The sequence below is a fragment of the Armigeres subalbatus genome, chromosome 2 (genome assembly GCF_024139115.2).
Source record: "Armigeres subalbatus isolate Guangzhou_Male chromosome 2, GZ_Asu_2, whole genome shotgun sequence".
NCBI classification, from domain to species: domain Eukaryota; kingdom Metazoa; phylum Arthropoda; class Insecta; order Diptera; family Culicidae; genus Armigeres; species Armigeres subalbatus.
In genome coordinates, this window is record NC_085140.1 from 16159142 (window position 1) to 16179285 (window position 20144).

Below are 20144 nucleotides of genomic sequence, written 5' to 3' on the forward strand. Positions count from 1 at the left end.
TCTTATATACCGCACAGGCCACTTCGGCCTTAGTCTGAATAAATAAATAATAAATAATCAACTCACCTGTTAAATTCAGCGTCAGGATAAAAAAAACAACCTGGCAGGATCGCCAAAATGTGTGGCTCCAAATGGCTGGAGCGAAATGCGATAACATGGGGGGTCCCGTAGCGTAGTTGGCTACACGTTCGCCTTATAAGCGAATGGTCATGGGTTCGATTTCCAGCCCCTCCACCAAACCCTCGTCAGTCGCCGGATGCGCAGCCCATGCGGTAGCGTATTGGGAGACGCGCCTATCGTCACGCGCTATAGACGCGCTGCCTGATGATGACTGACACTTGTTCTTCTCGGAGGCGTTCCTCCAACGTACCCGGATAAAATGGCAACCGAACAATGCAACGATCATTGGATACACGACATGGACAAACGGACACATTGGACTCACGATGAGATGGACTGGCAACGACAACAATAATAGCAATTGAAATCTAAAAATAGATTCTGTGTGGATTCTGCAAAAGCAGAATACCACAGTAGATCTCGGCACAGTAGCGGTTAAGTAACACAGAGTGCCTAAATAAATAAATAAAGGAATAAAAAAAAGGTCATTTGCACTTCACGAAAATACCAGAAGTTTATTCTTGAGGAGCCATGAAGTCTGCAAGCGGGAATGTCCCCTTTTACAGGTTACTGCAGGGCACTCCGTGAGGTTTGTGGAAGTGTCCAATGAGATCATTCGCACTTTATAGAATAATCAGAAGTAGCTTGACTCGTTTGGGTCTTAAAACGGAAATGTCTCCTTCTACAGGTTCTCCCGGGGAACTCCGTGATGTTCGGGATGTTGTATGTATGCCCTCTAGAGGCTCATCAAAAGACTATTCGCGAGAAACCATGACAAGAAAGCTATCGCAGGACACGTTTTAGTCTGCAAACGGATGTGCCTCTCCCATACAGGCAACTCCGGGGCCCTCCGTGAGGTTTCGGGAGTAGCAAATTTTACGGGAGTAGCCACTATTTTTTCTTCTTCTTCTTCTTATTGGAATTATATCCCCACACTGGGACAGAGCCGCCTCGCAGCTTAGTGTTCATTAAGCACTTCCACAGTTATTAACTGCAAGGTTTCTAAGCCAAGTTACCATTTTTGCATTCATATATCATGAGGCTAACATGATGATACTTTTATGCCCAGGGAAGTCGAGACAATTTCCAATCCGAAAATTGCCTAGACCGGCACCGGGAATCGAACCCAGCCACCCTCAGCATGGTCTTGCTTTATAGCCGCGCGTTTTACCGCACGGCTAAGGAGGGCCCAATTTACAACAACAAAAAAAAACGCCAAAAGCTTATCTGTGAGAATCCGTGAAGAATAAGCTATCGCATGACACTTTTTGGTCTGCAAATGGAAATATCCACCCTAAGGCGTTTCCCTGGGGCACCCTGTGAAGGTCCCATTCCAGAATTAAATTCCATTGTGTTTTACAGCCTCATTAGATGTTTATTCGTAAGAAATCATGAAGAATGAGTTGTCGCATGATTTGTTTTGGCCTGGAAATAAAATTTTTCCCTTCTACAGTTTCCCCCGGGGAATCCTGTGTTGTTCCGGATGTGACCAATGTGGTCTTTAGCCCCTTACAAAGACGTCACAGGTTTATTCGCCAGAAATAGTGAAGAATGCGCTTTCGCATGACCAGTTTTGGTCGAAAACGGAAATGTTGTTTCCTACAGGTTCCCTCGGGGTACTACGTGAGGTTCCGGGAGTGGCCAATGAGGCCTTTTGCACTTTACAGATTCTTCAGACGTTTATTCGTGAGAAATCGTGAAAATGAGCAGTCGCATGACATGTTTTTGGCTAAACATGAAAATGTCCTCTTCTACTACTTGCCGGGACAGTCTGGGAGCATCCTGCAGACGCACTTCAGAAATTCTAAAAATCACTAATAGAACCGTGTTTTGCGGAACCATCCGGAATCTCCGGGATCTCCAATAGCCTTGCGAGCAAAGGCGTAGGATTGCCAATCCGGAGACGGCGAGCTCGATTCTCGGTCCGGTCTAGGATGTTTTCGGGTTGGAAACTTTCGCGGCACCCTGGCCATAGTGTATCCATTGTACTTGCCACACAAGATACATACTCATGCAATGGCGGGCATAGGAAAGCTAATAGAATAGGTTGAAAAGCAGGCCAAGTTCCAGTTGGAATGTAGAGCCATTGATAAAGAAGAAGATCCGGAATCTTGATACTACTCTCAATGAAATCGAAACTATGATAAAAACTGGACCTTGTCACAAAATTTTACATTGATCCGTTGAAAGCAAACAGAGTTATGTACAATTTTAAAATCGATCGTCCTGAAGACCTTGGTCTTGTAGGTGTTAATAAGTGAAAATAGGTTCCTCTTAAAAATCTCTTTCTTTTACTCTTTCTTTAACCCAAAGAAAACATGAAATTGATTGAGTTGATATCTATACTTCTATCCGATTCTGCTTATTTTTCTTTTATTTCGGACATTTTTGAGAATGGTGTCTTCTGGGATTCTGATGTCATCCACTGAAAGCCAGACGAGTGGCTTCAGCGACGATGCGGCCGATGAGTCGTGTTAATCCCTTTTCCATGTTTGGAGGCTCAAAGTCCATCCAACTGGGAGCTGCTATTCGGCTTCTTGATTCGGTTGACCTCCGAGCAGTTTGCTCAATGTTAATAAAGAGACACAAACTGTAATGATAAATACCATCCATTTCGTATAACTACGTAGTCCTACGTCACCTATGTGTACAGTCCGATTGGGATACATCTTTGAGTTTTTTTTGTTATTGGTATAATCCAGAAGGTTAGTAAATCTTGGAAAATCCTACTTCTGAGAGCATGCAAATGAATCAGAAATATTTGAATCCTATACCACATTCTAAATAATTCTGAACACTCAATCATTCATTGGTCATTCTGAACGTTAAGCCAGTGTTCAATTTCCAGAAATACAAGATGTTCAATATTCTCCAGAATGTTTTTCGAGTTCAGCTCAAGGTATCGACCAGATCAACAAGGAGTTTTGCCTGTCCTCATCATTGCTATATACCCAAAGCGATTCTATAAGCTTATGCGTGCCATGTAAGTCAAATTTCCATTAATACGAGATGACCAACAAGGCTCTCCAGGACTACCACAGGTTCAACCCAAGGTCAAGATTTGGTAGATGATCCAAAGCCTTTGTAAATTACAACATCCTCCCTCATCATCGTAATATACTCAATCCGGCAGAATGAGAACCTGATTTTCATGAAAATGAGATGTCTAAGGTCCTCCAAAATGATCTTGAGTTAAGATCAAGGTATTTATCAGATGTACAATGACGAAATCGATCGAATGTTCTGACCTCTAAGGCAGTTTAAAGAACCAAAACGGGTCTGTGAGATATTGCTAAGACTAATTTGGATTTTTCCACCTGCCTAACATTATTCAATTGAGTCATTCCCCGAACCCATGAGTAACTTTGATGAAACTGTTGATCAAGTTTTGCATGATGTTGTCGGTTATAACCATATTGATTTTAGGACAGATTTATAAAAATGGTTGCACTCGTTTATTTAGAGATCTTTATTCAATTCGCAATAATCATCATTATTTTGAATCACATTTAGTTTTTTAAACAACGCACGCACCGCAAACGTAGCTATCACGCCTCACAATCTTGTACAGCAATCATCAACCACACAAACTACACTCACAAACTACAGTAAATCGCCGTATCACATGCCCCGTCACAGATCATTCACATGTTCCATTCACTATACTAACAAACTGGATGTTTCACCACCAACTCTCGCAAAACCTACAAACACGTGACACGTTTAGCCGTTGGATGTCGTCGCACGCCTTTGCTCGCCCCATTCACTGTTATTAGCCGAATGTGTAAATATCGCCGATCTCTAGTAGAAGAATCATATCCTAACGCATATCTTCCATTCGATCTCCACATCTCATTCGTCGTCCTCATCCATCATCCCGCTTATCCGTGATTGATCTGCTTCCCACCTTCCATTACTTTCACCATCATCGATCATTATTCGTTCGCGGGTGTCGCGCGTTGTTTCAAAATTTGTACAAAACCCCTCAACAACCCCCGCGATTCAATAAAAAAAAACCGCGCCCAAATCCTTGTAAAAAATCCAGTGCAGGGAATTATTCAAACAATACTATGCATCACCATCTTGATGACAGTCGCGATTGTCACAGACTCTTGGTGCAGCTGGAGGAGACGGAACGGCGCTTCGAGGAGTTCTGGACGGTGCACCTGTCGCGGCTGAAGAAGTGCCTGGAGCTGAGGCGCTTCGAGCAGGACTTCCGGGAGCTGCAGGCCAACTTCGATCGGCACCTGAAAACCGTAACGGACATGACCGAGATCGGTGAAACCGTCGACCGGATGGATCAACTGATCAAGGAAACCAAAGAATTCCAGCTGGGCTGTGCGGTGGACGTGGAACGGGCGGATCAGGTCATTGCCACCGGGCAGCGGTTGATCGGGTCGAAGAGCTGCCTCAGCTCGTGCCCGCGGGAGGTAGTGCAACCAAAGTGCGACGAACTGGCCAGGGTTTGCGAGTTGATCAACGAGCGGATCTCCAAGCGAATCGAAACGCTTATCAAGGCCCGGGAGTTGATGGAACGGGTGGAGAAGGTAAGTGTCGAATGTTGCACATTCGATTTCAATTGGGTGCACGTTGATGATCGTCCTCTCGATTGCAGGCAAACAAATGGTGCGCCCGCGGTATCGAACTGTTGGCCACCCAGCGGATCGAAAAGTGTTCCGTTTCGGCGGAGATTGCCGAGCAGAGTCTGCAGGAGATTCAGGAGTACCTGGCCACGGCGGCCGAGTTCAAATTATCTAGTCCGAAAGAGTTTAAGAACGTGATCCAGGAGAGTACAACTTTGGAGACCAAAGCGCTGGTGTCGCAGGTGAGTACCATGTGCAAAGATATATTTTGTTTATTTAATTTAATGGAGATTCGAGAGCAAATGTTATGGTGGATCCTATACCAATAAACATTGTTTAGGGTTGTTCTCAAATTACCTAAGGCTATAGTGGAAGGGGGGGGGGTCAGCATTCATTGCATTGTGATGAAGGATACAGTTTTATGCGGAAAGATGCATTTTACGCCAAAGCTATATTTTTTAGGAAAAAATGTTGTACTACAAAATTGTTCGGAAAAGTGAAGATATCATCATGATGCTATCAAAGAATAGGGTGGTTATAAAAAAAAAACAAATATATATATATTTTATTTCACGGAATACTTACATGTAATGTTCTACAAAGTTGTAGCGCAGCTTATTCCAATTATTTTTCCTTAAAAAGCTTTCTCTGTAGCTATTTAGTTAGCTGATTTAGAGCAACTTTACCTACTAGGATTAGGGTATCCATAAACAGTATATTTGATCTGCTTTTTTGTTTTAGATTTTTCGGAAAAATCGCCTTCGGGTGGCTTTTAGAGTTCAAAAAATGAAACTTTTAACGTATAAATATACTCAATATCCCTTGCTGATATTTACATTCGTTTTCGGTCAAAATTAGGTTATTTTTTTTTGAACAGTTGATATCTCCGATTGGAGCAAACCAAAAAAATATTTAAATCAATTGCATATTATTCGGCAACTCACCCATACGAAAGTTTTTTTTATTAAATATCTTGGCTGTGCATATGCACAGCACATGTTTCGAAATGGACAAATTGATATGAAATTTGCGAAAAAGAATCCACGTATCTTGGAGGGACTCGAACCCTCAACCTCCTACTCTCTAAATAGGCCTGATAACCCCTACATAAGAAGACCACTTAAAGGTCACGCTTCCGGAAAGGCCACCAGAATCCGAGAATCCACCAGAAACCTCCCCCGCGGTTAGATCTTTTTTTTGCAGATTGAAAATCTTTCGGGTGCTTGATAATAAACAATGTGGGCTCGCTTGACTGTGGATATACAACAGTAAAGCACATGTGACGAGTGGGTAAATCATTCATAACTTTCGTGCTGCTAATCTATCTATCTATATATATAAAATGTTTGTATGTATGTTTGTACTTATGTTCCAGCATAACTTCTGAACGCATTGACCGATTTTAACCGAATTTGGAACACTCATTCTTTATCTTAAGGAGACGACGATAGGGGGGCTATGGATGTTGTTTGGAAAAGGGGAGGATGTGGGGGGAGGGGTATTGCTTAGTCATCGATCAACTCAGTGTACCTTCTGAACCCCTTGGCCGATTTCAACCAAATTTGGAACACACATTCTTCATCTTAAGGAGACGACGACGAGGGGTATTAATAAGTTATCGATCAATTCAGTGTACCTTCTGAACCCCTTGGCCGATTTCAACCAAATTTGGAACACACATTCTTCATCTTAAGGAGACGATGATGGGGGGTTAGGGATGCACTTTGGAAAAGGGGGAGGGTGTGGTGGGGATTGGTATTGCTAAGTTATCAATCAACTCAGTGTAGGTTCCGAACCCCTTGGCCGATTTCAACCAAATTTGGAACACATATTCTTTATCTTAAGGATACGATGATGGGGGGAGGTGGTGCACCCAACCAGAATCTGCAAGGTTTTAATGCAATATTGCATCAATTTCATTCCCAGATTGCATTAATCCTAGGCCCATGCAAATCTTGCATTAAAATGTTTACCGGGGTATTGCATGAAAATGAGATTGCAAAGTTTGGAGACTTTTTTGATAGTATTGGTGTGTATGATTCATTTTGGATCTGTATTTGTGTCGAGAAATTCCATGTGCATGTAGTAGTAGTATAAGCATATTGTGTATGTGTTTGTGATGGATCTCATCTGTGCATGTATTGATGTGCTTCCTGATACTTAATAGTTGACGTTTCAAATCAATCAAATCAAAGAAAATTTGGTATTGCATTCTTCTTTGGTTGATTGCCGGAGTAAAAAAAATCATATGAAATATTCAAATCTTTTCCCGCATAGGGATTCATTCGAGAATAATAAAAATGTAAATAATGCCTTAAACTCGTCCATTCCACGGGTTCAGCTTGAAATTCACGAAAAAAGTTTTATGATGCTGATTATACAAGCAGTAGTAATGTGAAGGGATTCGAAAGTAATTTGCCTGGAAAACTTTCTTCCTCCCTCTACGCCGTGAATACAAGGAATCATTAAATGCAACATATAAATATAAAAAAATCCTGAGATCGCTGAACAGCTCGTGAAAGTAGCATGTTGGAACTGCAGCATTGGATTATGTTTCACGAAAATCATTGACTTCATTTATACGTTTCCCGGTGAAAGCTGACCTTATCAAGAAGAATCACTCTAAGATAATCGTAAGACCGGTGTATTTAATACTATTTTCGCCGCAATTACCGTGATTTGCTACGCGACTTTCAAAACGGCGATACGTATGTGACTGTCGCTAGACGAACGGCTACCAGAAACTATATCGTCCGCGTATGAAGTCGTTTCAGTGCGCTACGCTGTCGACGATACGTACACTAACTCAAAAGGAATTTGTAGAGTTGAATCTTCTCGTCAGATAGATGGATGATGTTAATGTGTGCTTTGTTTTAAGCAGTGTAGAACAGACTGGCCCAGAATAATATGGGCAGAAAAAAATGTTGTCGAATTCCAAGGGGCACCCCCCAGAATTTTCGGCTGATTTATTAGGAGCTGATTTGTGTATTTTTGGGTTTTTTGATCAAATCGCATCAGCCGAAACCTATATAAAAGTTCATTTAATCATCATACAATGTTCTGTGAAATTGTTCTGTGGCATACCAACTGCCGTTTTTGCAATTCTGAGGTCAATCGAGCAATAAGAACCAATTTCCAGATCGAATGAGTGACGGAGGTGTATTTTCCTATACATTTTGGCTGAAATCCTCATACAAACTTCAAATCAAATGCGCCAGCTTATGCAACAAGCGATTGAGCTGAAATTTTCAGAGATTGATTTTCTCACCCACCCTGGGGGGTGCCCCGTGGAATTAGACAACTTTTTGTTTCCTGGGCCAGTCTAGTGTAGAATAATTGGACGCACGTGTGTTTGATTGTGGTAGTTGAAATGATGTGAAGAAAAGTTAATGCAAATTCATCTCAATATGTTTATTGCATTTCTTGCATTAATTGTATGCAGAGATTGCATTAAGGAGGTGCTTGCATTTTTTAGCATCAATTTTTGGTTTGCGTGTGGTTAAGGGATGCTCTTTGTAAAATGGGGAAAGTGAGGGGAAGGGTATTGCTAAGTTATCGATCAACTCAGTGTACCTTCTGAACACCTTGGCCGAATTCAAACAAATTTGGAACACACATTCTTTATCTTAAGGAGATGACGAGGGGGGGGGGGGTTAGGGATGCTCTTTGGAAAAGGGGGAGGGTGTGCACCAAATTTGTATCAAATATTATCTGTACTAAGGCAACTATTTTAGTGGATGTGTTTAGGTCATTTTAAAAGGGGGTGTGAGAGATGTGTATTGTTTAGTTATCGATCAATTTAGTATAACTTCTCAACCTTACCTTACTTCTTACCGATGGCTACCAAATTTGGAACTCATATTCTTCGTCTAAGGAAAACCATATTAGACTGTTTTTTGAGACTGGCACGATTTTGAACGAACATCGGGTGAATTTTTCAGGCCGGTTTAAACGTGCAGCACTTTTTTGATTTTTGTTTTAGATTTTAAAATAGTTGAAGGCTTCAATAAATATGAGTTTTTTGGGAAAGTTGACCTCAAATTAGCCAAAAAAATTGACTGACCCAATAAAATGATACTCAATTTTCGACGGGAAAGGTCAATTGTTACCCTTCATCGGAATCATAATTTGCCCAGTGAAAAGCAATGATTAATGTGCTTCCTTCTGGATGATTTATGTGATTGCTTTTTTAAAGGTAGGCATTCGCTCGGAATAAAGCAATTGTGGGTTTGATCCCTTCTTTTAAAATATGCGTTTGCCCGGAATAAGGCATCGGTGGATGTTTTTCCTTTTTTAGAAATAGGCGTTTGCCCGGAATAAAGCAATTGTGGGTTTGATCCCTTCTTCAAAATCAGTCAATGTTTCTAAAAGTTTTTTTTTAATAAAATGGTGAAGTATCAATAGGTAAACACAATTACCCTGTTGATATCAATTGGTTTTAACATTTTCGTATTGTGAGATCAAATTGCGAACCAATCTGGCAATTCCGAGCAAGGCCGGGTACATAAAGCTAGTAAGTAATAAATAATATCCAGAATGACATGGGTTTTCTGTTGCTGCTCACGTTAGGAAGCGGCTAAAAAGTCGCTTCAAAATGTTAAAAAATTCAATTGCCTATTGCCCTGTAATAATTCAAATAGCTTTCTATTATTCTACAGCTTTATTTATATCCGCTCAGATTCAATAAAGATATCTTTCTGTGGCAGAATTGTATTGAGTAGCAAAAACAAAAAGCTTCTTAGGAATTTGATCAACAGTCTTGCGGTATATCTTGAGATTAGCTCGACGATTTTCGAAAGAATAATCGTTCGAAATTTCACTGGCTAGGTTTGTGTACATGTGCTCACTTTGATGTAGTTATAAAATGCTTCAGGCTTTTTTGAAGCGTATCGAAGCAGGAATGTTTATATCTTTAAACAATTATGTTTCTGAGCTTGGTACAATCAGAAGAAAGTCCAAATATGTATACACAAAAGGTGAAAAACTGAAAGTATAAGCGTGACAAGCTCTGACAATCCAAAAAGCCATATTTAGCGTCAATGTTAATGTTAATCAATCAAATCAAAAAGTCATATTTGGTGTAAATTGGACCCTTATAGAAAGTGCTTACGAATAACGGCTTGTATCTATCTAAGGCAGCGGTTCTCAACCTGGGGTTCATGTACCCTTGGGGGTACCTTCACAGGCCCCAGGGGGTACCTCGGACAAAACTGCGTAATGGCGGATAAATTGCAATTCCAATAAAAACCCATTGATAAAGTTTCGATATTTATTTATTCTAAAACATTGTAACTTTAGAACTCTGTCCATCACAACCGGCACAGTGTATGGCTGTGGGACAAAAGAACAAAAGAACAAAACGTCGAAAAATCTTCCTGATTAAGACGAAATGTTTAATAATATAATAAAAATATGCTTCTGAACTGAATAGAATTTTAAAGTTTGGAAGCCTATATTTGAGAGACATGAAGAACTTTACCGACAAGTTTTGTAGCTTCGTTGCAAGCAGCCTTCGAGGTATCTCAGAAACCTCCTTTCAAGTGGCTCGGAAGCTTCCTTTCAAGGGGCTCGGAAGCCTCCTTTCAAGAGGCTCGGAAGCCTCCTTTCAAGAGGCTCGGAAGCCTCCTTTCAAGAGGCTCGGAAGCCTCCTTTCAAGAGGCTCGGAAGCCTCCTTTCAAGAGGCTCGGAAGCCTCCTTTCAAGAGGCTCAGGCCTCCTTTCAAGAGGCTCAGAAGCCTCCTTTCAAGAGGCTCAGAAGCCTCCTTTCAAGAGGCTCAGAAGCGTCCTTTCAAGAGGCTCAGAAGCCTCCTTTCAAGAGGCTCAGAAGCCTCTTTTTAAGAGGCTCAGGCCTCCTTTCCAAGAGGCTCAGGAAGCCTCCTTTCAAGAGGCTCAGAGCCTCCTTTCAAGAGGCTCAGAAGCCTCCTTTCAAGAGGCTCAAGCCTCCTTCAAGAGGCTCAGAAGCCTCCTTTCAAGAGCTCGGAAGCCTCCTTTCAAGAGGCTCAGAAGCCTCCTTTCAAGAGGCTCAGAAGCCTCCTTTCAAGAGGCTCAGAAGACTCCTTTCAAGAGGCTCAGAAGCCTCCTTTCAAGAGGCTCAGAAGCCGCCTTTCAAGGGGCTCAGAAGCCTCCTTTCAAGAGCTCAGGAAGCCTCCTTTCAAGAGGCTCAGAAGCCTCCTTTCAAGAGGCTCAGGAAGCCTCCTTTCAAGAGGCTCAGAAGCCTCCTTTCAAGAGGCTCAGAAGCCTCCTTTCAAGAGGCTCAGGCCTCCTTTCAAGAGGCTCAGGCCTCCTTTCAAGAGGCTCAGAAGCCTCCTTTCAAGAGGCTCAGAAGCCTCCTTTCAAGAGGCTCAGGAAGCCTCCTTTCAAGAGGCTCAGAAGCCTCCTTTCAAGAGGCTCAAGCCTCCTTTCAAGAGGCCTGGAAGCCTCCTTTCAAGGGGCTCGGAAGCCTCCTTTCAAGGGGCTCGGAAGCCTCCTTTCAAGAGGCGCAGAAGCGTCCTTTCAAGTGGCTCGGAAGCGTCCTTGCAAAATGCTCAGAAGCCTCCTTCCAAGAGGCCTGGAAGCCTCCTTTCAAGAGGCTCAGGAAGCCTCCTTTCAAGAGGCTCAGAAGCCTCCTTTCAAGAGGCTCAGAAGCCTCCTTTCAAGAGGCTCGGAAGCCTCCTTTCAAGAGGCTCAGAAGCCTCCTTTCAAGAGGCTCAAGCCTCCTTTCAAGAGGCTCAGAGCCTCCTTTCAAGAGGCTCAGAAGCCTCCTTTCAAGAGGCTCAGAGCCTCCTTTCAAGAGGCTCAGAAGCCTCCTTTCAAGAGGCTCAGAAGCCTCCTTTCAAGAGGCCTGGAAGCCTCCTTTCAAGAGGCTCAGAGCCTCCTTTCAAGAGGCTCAGAAGCCTCCTTTCAAGAGGCTCGGAAGCCTCCTTTCAAGAGGCTCGGAAGCCTCCTTTCAAGAGGCTCAGAAGCCTCCTTTCAAGAGGCCTGGAAGCCTCCTTTCAAGAGGCTCAAGCCTCCTTTCAAGAGGCTCAGAAGCCTCCTTTCAAGAGGCTCGGAAGCCTCCTTTCAAGAGGCTCAGAAGCCTCCTTTCAAGAGGCTCAGAAGCCTCCTTTCAAGAGGCTTGGAAGCCTCCTTTCAAGAGGCTCAGAAGACTCCTTTCAAGAGGCTCAGAAGACTCCTTTCAAGAGGCTCAGAAGCCTGCTTTCAAGAGGCTCAGAAGCCTGCTTTCAAGAGGCTCAGAAGCCTCCTTTGAAGAGGCTCAGAAGCCTCCTTTGAAGAGGCTCAGAAGCCTCCTTTGAAGAGGCTCAGAAGCCTCCTTTCAAGAGGCTCAGAAGCCTCCTTTGAAGAGGCTCAGAAGCCTCCTTTCAAGAGGCTCAGAAGCCACCTTTCAAGAGGCTCAGAAGCCTCCTTTCAAGAGGCCCAGAAGCCTCCTTTCAAGAGGCTTAGAAGCCTCCTTTCAAGTGGCTCAGCCTCCTTTCAAGGGGCTCAGGCCTCCTTTCAAGGCTCAGGAAGCCTCCTTTCAAGAGGCTCAGGAAGCCTCCTTTCAAGAGGCTCAGAAGCCTCCTTTCAAGAGGCTCAGAAGCCTCCTTTCAAGAGGCTCAGAAGCCTCCTTTCAAGAGGCTCAGAAGCCTCCTTTCAAGAGGCTCAGAAGCCTCCTTTCAAGAGGCTCAGAAGCCTCCTTTCAAGAGGCTCAGAGCCTCCTTTCAAGAGGCTCGGAAGCCTCCTTTCAAGAGGCTCAGAAGCCTCCTTTCAAGAGGCTCAGAAGCCTCCTTTCAAGAGGCTCAGGAAGCCTCCTTCAAGGGGCTCGGAAGCCTCCTTTCAAGAGGCTCGGAAGCCTCCTTTCAAGAGGCTCGAAGCCTCCTTTCAAGAGGCTCGGAAGCCTCCTTTCAAGAGGCTCAGAAGCCTCCTTTCAAGAGGCTCAGAAGCCTCCTTTCAAGAGGCTCAAGCCTCCTTTCAAGAGGCTCGGAAGCCTCCTTTCAAGAGGCTCAGAAGCCTCCTTCAAGAGGCTCAGAAGCCTCCTTTCAAGAGGCTCAGAGCCTCCTTTCAAGAGGCTCAGAAGCCTCCTTTCAAGAGGCTCAGGAAGCCTCCTTCAAGAGGGCCTGGAAGCCTCCTTTCAAGAGGCTCAGAGTCTCCTTTCAAGAGGCTCAGAAGCCTCCTTTCAAGAGGCTCAGAGCCTCCTTTCAAGAGGCTCAGAAGCCTCCTTTCAAGAGGCTCGGAAGCCTCCTTTCAAGAGGCTCAGAGCCTCCTTTCAAGAGGCTCAAGCCTCCTTTCAAGAGGCTCAGAAGCCTCCTTTCAAGAGGCCTCAGAAGCCTCCTTTCAAGAGGCTCAGGAAGCCTCCTTTCAAGAGGCTCAAGCCTCCTTTCAAGAGGCCTGGAAGCCTCCTTTCAAGAGGCTCAGGAAGCCTCCTTTCAAGAGGCTCAGGAAGCCTCCTTTCAAGAGGCTCGGAAGCCTCCTTTCAAGAGGCCTGGAAGCCTCCTTTCAAGAGGCTCAGAAGCCTCCTTTCAAGAGGCTCAGGAAGCCTCCTTTCAAGAGGCTCAGGAAGCCTCCTTTCAAGAGGCTCGGAAGCCTCCTTTCAAGAGGCTCGGAAGCCTCCTTTCAAGAGGCTCGGAAGCCTCCTTTCAAGAGGCTCGGAAGCCTCCTTTCAAGAGGCTCGGAAGCCTCCTTTCAAGAGGCTCGGAAGCCTCCTTTCAAGAGGCTCAGGCCTCCTTTCAAGAGGCTCAGAAGCCTCCTTTCAAGAGGCTCAGAAGCCTCCTTTCAAGAGGCTCAGAGCCTCCTTTCAACAGGCTCGGAAGCCTCCTTTCAAGAGGCTCGGAAGCCTCCTTTCAAGAGCCTCACAAGCCTCCTTTCAAGAGGCTCAGAAGCCTCCTTTCAAGAGGCTCAAGCCTCCTTTCAAGAGGCTCAGAAGCCTCCTTTCAAGAGGCTCAGGAAGCCTCCTTTCAAGAGGCTCGGAAGCCTCCTTTCAAGAGGCTCAGAAGCCTCCTTTCAAGAGGCTCAGAAGCCTCCTTTCAAGAGGCTCTGGAAGCCTCCTTTCAAGAGGCTCAGAGCCTCCTTTCAAGAGGCTCAAGCCTCCTTTCAAGAGGCTCAGGAAGCCTCCTTTCAAGAGGCTCAGGAAGCCTCCTTTCAAGAGGCTCAGAAGCCTCCTTTCAAGAGGCTCAGAAGCCTCCTTTCAAGAGGCTCAGAAGCCTCCTTTCAAGAGGCTCAGAAGCCTCCTTTCAAGAGGCTCTGGAAGCCTCCTTTCAAGAGGCTCAGAGCCTCCTTTCAAGAGGCTCAGAGCCTCCTTTCAAGAGGCTCAGGAAGCCTCCTTTCAAGAGGCTCAGAGCCTCCCTTCAAGAGGCTCGGAAGCCTCCTTTCAAGAGGCCCGGAAGCCTCCTTCCAAGGGGCCTGGAAGCCTCCTTTCAAGAGGCTCAGAAGCCTTCTTTCAAGAGGCTCAGAAGCCTTCTTTCAAGAGGCTCAGAAGCCTCCTTTCAAGAGGCCTGAAAGCCTCCTTTCAAGAGGCTCAGAAGCCTCCTTTCGAGAGGCTCAGAAGCCTCCTTTCAAGAGGCTCGGAAGCCTCCTTTCAAGAGGCTCGGAAGCCTCCTTTCAAGAGGCTCAGAAGCCTCCTTTCAAGAGGCTCAGAAGCCTCCTTTCAAGAGGCTCGGAAGCCTCCTTTCAAGAGGCTCGGAAGCCTCCTTTCAAGAGGCCCGTAAGCCTCCTTTCAAGAGGCCCAGGAAGCCTCCTTTCAAGAGGCTCAGAAGCCTCCTTTCAAGAGGCTCAGAAGCCTCCTTTCAAGAGGCTCAGAAGCCTCCTTTCAAGAGGCTCAGAAGCCTCCTTTCAAGAGGCTCAGAAGCCTCCTTTCAAGAGGCTCAGAAGCCTCCTTTCAAGAGGCTCAGAAGCCTCCTTTCAAGAGGCTCAGGAAGCCTCCTTTCAAGAGGCTCAGAAGCCTCCTTTCAAGAGGCTCAGAGCCTCCTTTCAAGAGGCTCAGGAAGCCTCCTTTCAAGAGGCCTGGAAGCCTCCTTTCAAGAGGCTCAGAAGCCTCCTTTCAAGAGGCTCAGAAGCCTCCTTTCAAGAGGCTCAGAAGCCTCCTTTCAAGAGGCTCAGGAAGCCTCCTTTCAAGAGGCTCAGAAGCCTCCTTTCAAGAGGCTCAGAGCCTCCTTTCAAGAGGCTCAGAAGCCTCCTTTCAAGAGGCTCAGAAGCCTCCTTTCAAGAGGCTCAGAAGCCTCCTTTCAAGAGGCTCAGGCCTCCTTTCAAGAGGCTCAGAAGCCTCCTTTCAAGAGGCTCAGAAGCCTCCTTTCAAGAGGCTCAAGCCTCCTTTCAAGAGGCTCTGGAAGCCTCCTTTCAAGAGGCTCAGAAGCCTCCTTTCAAGAGGCTCAGAAGCCTCCTTCAAGAGGCTCAGGAAGCCTCCTTTCAAGAGGCTCAGGCCTCCTTTCAAGAGGCTCGGAAGCCTCCTTTCAAGAGGCTCAGAAGCCTCCTTTCAAGAGGCTCGGAAGCCTCCTTTCAAGAGGCTCAGAAGCCTCCTTTCAAGAGGCTCAGAAGCCTCCTTTCAAGAGGCTCAGGAAGCCTCCTTTCAAGAGGCTCAGAAGCCTCCTTTCAAGAGGCTCGAAGCCTCCTTTCAAGAGGCTCAGAAGCCTCCTTTCAAGAGGCTCAGAAGCCTCCTTTCAAGAGGCTCGGAAGCCTCCTTTCAAGAGGCTCAGAGCCTCCTTTCAAGAGGCTCAGAAGCCTCCTTTCAAGAGGCTCAGAAGCCTCCTTTCAAGAGGCTCAGGAAGCCTCCTTTCAAGGGGCTCAGAAGCCTCCTTTCAAGGGGCTCAGAAGCCTCCTTTCAAGGGCTCAGAGCCTCCTTTCAAGGGGCTCAGAAGCCTCCTTTCAAGGGGCTCAGAAGCCTCCTTTCAAGGGGCTCAAGCCTCCTTTCAAGGGGCTCAGGAAGCCTCCTTTCAAGGGGCTCAGAAGCCTCCCTTTCAAGAGCTCAGAAGCCTCCTTTCAAGAGGCTCAGAAGCCTCCTTTCAAGAGGCTCAAGCCTCCTTTCAAGAGGCTCAGAGCCTCCTTTCAAGAGGCTCGGAAGCCTCCTTTCAAGAGGCTCGGAAGCCTCCTTTCAAGAGGCTCGGAAGCCTCCTTTCAAGAGGCTCAGAAGCCTCCTTTCAAGGGGCTCAGAAGCCTCCTTTCAAGGGGCTCAGAAGCCTCCTTTCAAGGGGCTCAGAAGCCCCCTTTCAAGGGGCTCAGAAGCCCCCTTTCAAGGGGCTCAGAAGCCCCCTTTCAAGGGGCTCAGAAGCCCCCTTTCAAGGGGCTCAGAAGCCTCCTTTCAAGGGGCTCAGAAGCCTCCTTTCAAGAGGCTCGGAAGCCTCCTTTCAAGAGGCTCGGAAGCCTCCTTTCAAGAGGCTCGGAAGCCTCCTTTCAAGAGGCTCGGAAGCCTCCTTTCAAGAGGCTCGGAAGCCTCCTTTCAAGAGGCTCGGAAGCCTCCAAAACTCCTTAAAGTCTTGTAAGAACGTTAATTCTCCGGTCCATTTTTCATATATTTTATGAATTACGCTTATTTTCATTTACAGCGAAAAAATAGGGGGTACCTCAATATACGCAACAGTTCGAAGGGGTACCTCTCAAGAAAAAGGTTGAGAACCGCTGATCTAAAGGTAAGGCTCTATTGTCGTTGCAGAAGCAAACCCGCCTCAATACGACAAATAGAAGCACATGTCTGTGATTCAAACGCAACCGACTATTGTTCAATTCTGATACACATAGTTGGGTAGAGAGAAGAGGTGTAAAATGTTGCCACAGCAGATTCGATGGATACTGGGAATTGATTGATATTCCATCGTTATTAGCTGGTTATGGAACAACTTCTCACAAGGGTAGCTGTTGTATAATTGGTAATACGTCCGTGTACTTGAAGAGTTCAAGTCCCACCGGTAGCCGAATCTTTTTTCGCAATTTAAATGTTTCTTCGACCATAAAACTAGTCAAACCAATGCAGAACTAATTAATTTTCTGAAGCCAGTGACGGAATTAATAGCGTCATTGATTTTAGTTTAGAATTCGATGCTTTGCTGAACAAATGGTCATAGATGTGCAGTGAACTGTCGCTTACTCGATTTTGAAGGGACAATCGAGTTAGGGAGGTATCGAGATAGGGAACACATTTACATTTTTTTTTTCCTAAAATATCATATAATTCGACCAAACGAAATTTGGCCGGAAGAGTAATTTTTGGCCGAAAGGGTCATTTGATCGAACGTCATTTGGTCGAATGCCGTTTGGCCAAATAGTTAAAATTGTTTCCTTATTAAGTGATGTTCGAATTGCACAGTGAAAAGTGAGAACTGAGAAAGTGAGTACTATATAGTGAGATTTGTGCAGTAACAAATGAGAAGTGAGTATTGGGATGTGAGAAATGAGATGCGAAGTGAGAGATAGAAAGTGAGTAGCGAGAAAAACAGAAGCAAAAGTTTAGAAGTGAAGAATAATATTTGGGATGTAAGAAAAGAAGTGAGATGTTGAGAAATAAGAAGAGAGTGGTGAGATGTAAGACAGAAAGAAGAAGCAAAAAAGGTAATGGCGTTACCGGCTGGATTTGCTTCACTTATCGAGAAAGGCCAAAACCAAGCGGCCGAAACGTCGGGAACGTATACAAATAATCGTTCGTAAATCAACAGACTGAGAAAGCCTAAATTTGAATAAGCAAAAAAAAGGAAGTACAAGTGAGAAGAATAAAGACGAAGATAGGAAAAAGAAGGAAGAAAAAAGGACGAATAGAGAAGGAGAAAAAGGAGTAAAGAAGATAGAAGGAGAAAGAAGGAAAAACGGAAGAAAGTAAAAGGAAGAAGGAAGAAAGGAAAATAAATAAGGAAAGAGGTAATAACAAAGGGAAAAGAAAGGAGGAAGAAAGAAGGAGATAGATAAAGGAAGAAGAAAGAAGGATAAGATTAAAGGAAACGAAAAAAGGAATGAAGGAAATTGGAAAGAATAAGGGTTAATGTCCCAATTTTCAATTCCACATCTCACTCCTCTGTCCTCAGTTTTCATTTCTCACTTCCCACTTCTCAGCTTTCACTCCTCACTCTTCACTTTTCACCTATCACTTCTTACTGCTCGCTATTTACTTCTCTATTAGCACACCTTACTTCTCGTTTCTCAATTTTCACTTCCTATTTCTCACTTCTTACTTCTTATTTCTTACTTCTCTCTTCCTTCTTCTCACTTTCCATTTCATTCTCCTCACTGCTCACTGTCGGGGCCGAGCGAATATCCTTAGGACATCCGTCGAATATCTGAATTATCTGGGGTGTGTAATCACAAGTATGTTCTGACTGAACGAGTAGCTCTAGTGATACATAGGCGATATACCTATTTCGTTCTGTCAATCGTGCCCATATTCGTGTGCTAATGGCCGCCTACTATTCAAACGCCGATTGCTTCGTTTTAGCAATTCAAATCTCTTTCAAATAATTCATACTTCTATTCCGTATCTTCGATTATTATTTTAACACAATCCGGTACTACCACAATCCTGCTCACCTCTACTCTTTTCTGTGAATCTATTCGGTTAATTTTTTTTTTCAATTCTAAGTCCGGTTAGTTTTCCAGTCCCAAGAACAACAAAATCAGGAAATCTTCAACCATCGTTCTTTTTCATTGCTTTTCATATTATTTTTTAGGCTCTACGTCTATCTCAGCCAAAGGCCAACTGTTTCCTTTCTTTCTTTTTTTCTTTTGGTTCTTGTACTCTGTCCATCACTACCGAAGTTCAAAACTGTGTTTTCTTTTTTCCATTTTTGCCTTTCTCGTATACTAAGTATACGGTAAAGGCTATATGATCGCTCCAAAAACAAACTTTTTATAGAAGGCCCGGAGACCCATAGTGTTATATACCAATCGACTCAGTTCGACGAATCGAGGTGATGTCTGTGTGTGTGTGTGTGTGTGTGTGTGTGTGTGTGTGTGTGTGTGTGTGTGTGTGTGTGTATGTGTGTGTGTGTGTGTACAAAACTACTCAAAAATGTCACTCATTTTCGGGCACTTATCCTCAACTGATTTGCTTCGCAACAAGTTGCATTCGACGCAGAATCCTGTTCCTCATTGTTTCCTATTTGAAATTGATCAAATCGGACTATGGGATCAGAAGTTATGGCCAAAATACAAATTGATACGAAAAAATCGCGTCACTCATTTTTCGAGAACTTATTCTCAACCGATTTGCTCGCAACAAGTTGCATTCGATGCAGAATCCTGTCCCATTGTTTCCTATTTGAAATTGGCCAGATCGAACTATGGGATCAGAAGTTATGGCCAAAATACAAATTCATACGAAAAAATCGCGTTAAAAATGTCACTCATTTTTCGGGCACTTATCCTCAATCGATTTGCTCAAAACAAGTTGCATTCGACGTAGAATCCTATCCCGTTGTTTCCTATTTGAAATTGGTCAGATCGGACTATGGGATCAGAAGTTATGGCCAAATTACAAATTCATACGAAAAAATCGCGTAAAAAATGTCACTCATTTTTCGGGCACTTATCCTCAATCGATTTGCTCACAACAAGTTGCATTCGACGTAGAATCCTATCCCGTTGTTTCCTATTTCAAATTGGTCAAATCGGACTATGGGATCAGAAGTTATGGCCAAAATACAAATTCATACGAAAAAATCGCGTTAAAAATGTCACTCATTTTTCGGGCACTTATCTTCAATCGATTTGCTCACAACAAGTTGCATTCGACGTAGAATCCTATCCCGTTGTTTCCTATTTGAAATTGGTCAGATCGAACTATGGGATCAGAAGTTATGGCCAAAATACAAATTCATACGAAAAAATCGCGTAAAAAATGTCACTCATTTTTCGGGCACTTATCCTCAATCGATTTGCTCACAACAAGTTGCATTCGACTTAGAATTCTATCCCGTTGTTTCCTATTTGAAATTGGTCAGATCGGACTATGGGATCAGAAGTTATGGCCAAATTACAAATTCATACGAAAAAATCGCGTAAAAAATGTCACTAATTTTTCTGGCACTTATCCTCAACCGATTTGCTCGCAACAAGTTGCATTCGACGCAAAATCCTGTCCCATTGTTTCCTATTTGAAATTGGCCAGATCGAACTATGGGATCAGAAGTTATGGCCAAAATACAAATTCATACGAAAAAATCGCGTTAAAAATGTCACTCATTTTTCGGGCACTTATCCTCAATCGATTTGCTCACAACAAGTTGCATTCGACGAAGAATCATATCCCGTTGTTTCCTATTTGAAATTGGTCAGATCGGACTATGGGATCAGAAGTTATGGCCAAATTACAAATTCATACGAAAAAATCGCGTAAAAAATGTCACTCATTTTTCGGGAAATTATTCTCAACCGATTTGCTCGCAACAAGTTGCCTTCGATGCAAAATCCTGTTTTATTGTTTCCTATTTGAAATTGGCAAGATCGAACTATGGGATCGAAAGTTATGGCCAAAATACAAATTCATACGAAAAAATCGCGTAAAAAATGTCACACA

General features: G+C 44.1%; 1 protein-coding gene across 3 annotated transcripts in view; it reads left to right on the forward strand.

Annotated features, from left to right (window-relative positions):
• The window catches only part of LOC134217961 (guanine nucleotide exchange factor DBS), a 502406-nt gene that overhangs the window by 128962 nt on the left and 353300 nt on the right, over positions 1 to 20144 (forward strand). For 2 of the 3 annotated variants that reach the window (XM_062696807.1, XM_062696809.1), the window contains exons 5-6: positions 4166 to 4667; positions 4736 to 4945. In XM_062696807.1, coding sequence (XP_062552791.1) covers positions 4166 to 4667; positions 4736 to 4945 — 712 coding nt within the window. The remainder of the gene's footprint in view (positions 1 to 4165; positions 4668 to 4735; positions 4946 to 20144) is intronic. The other variant, XM_062696808.1, reaches the window with a different exon arrangement.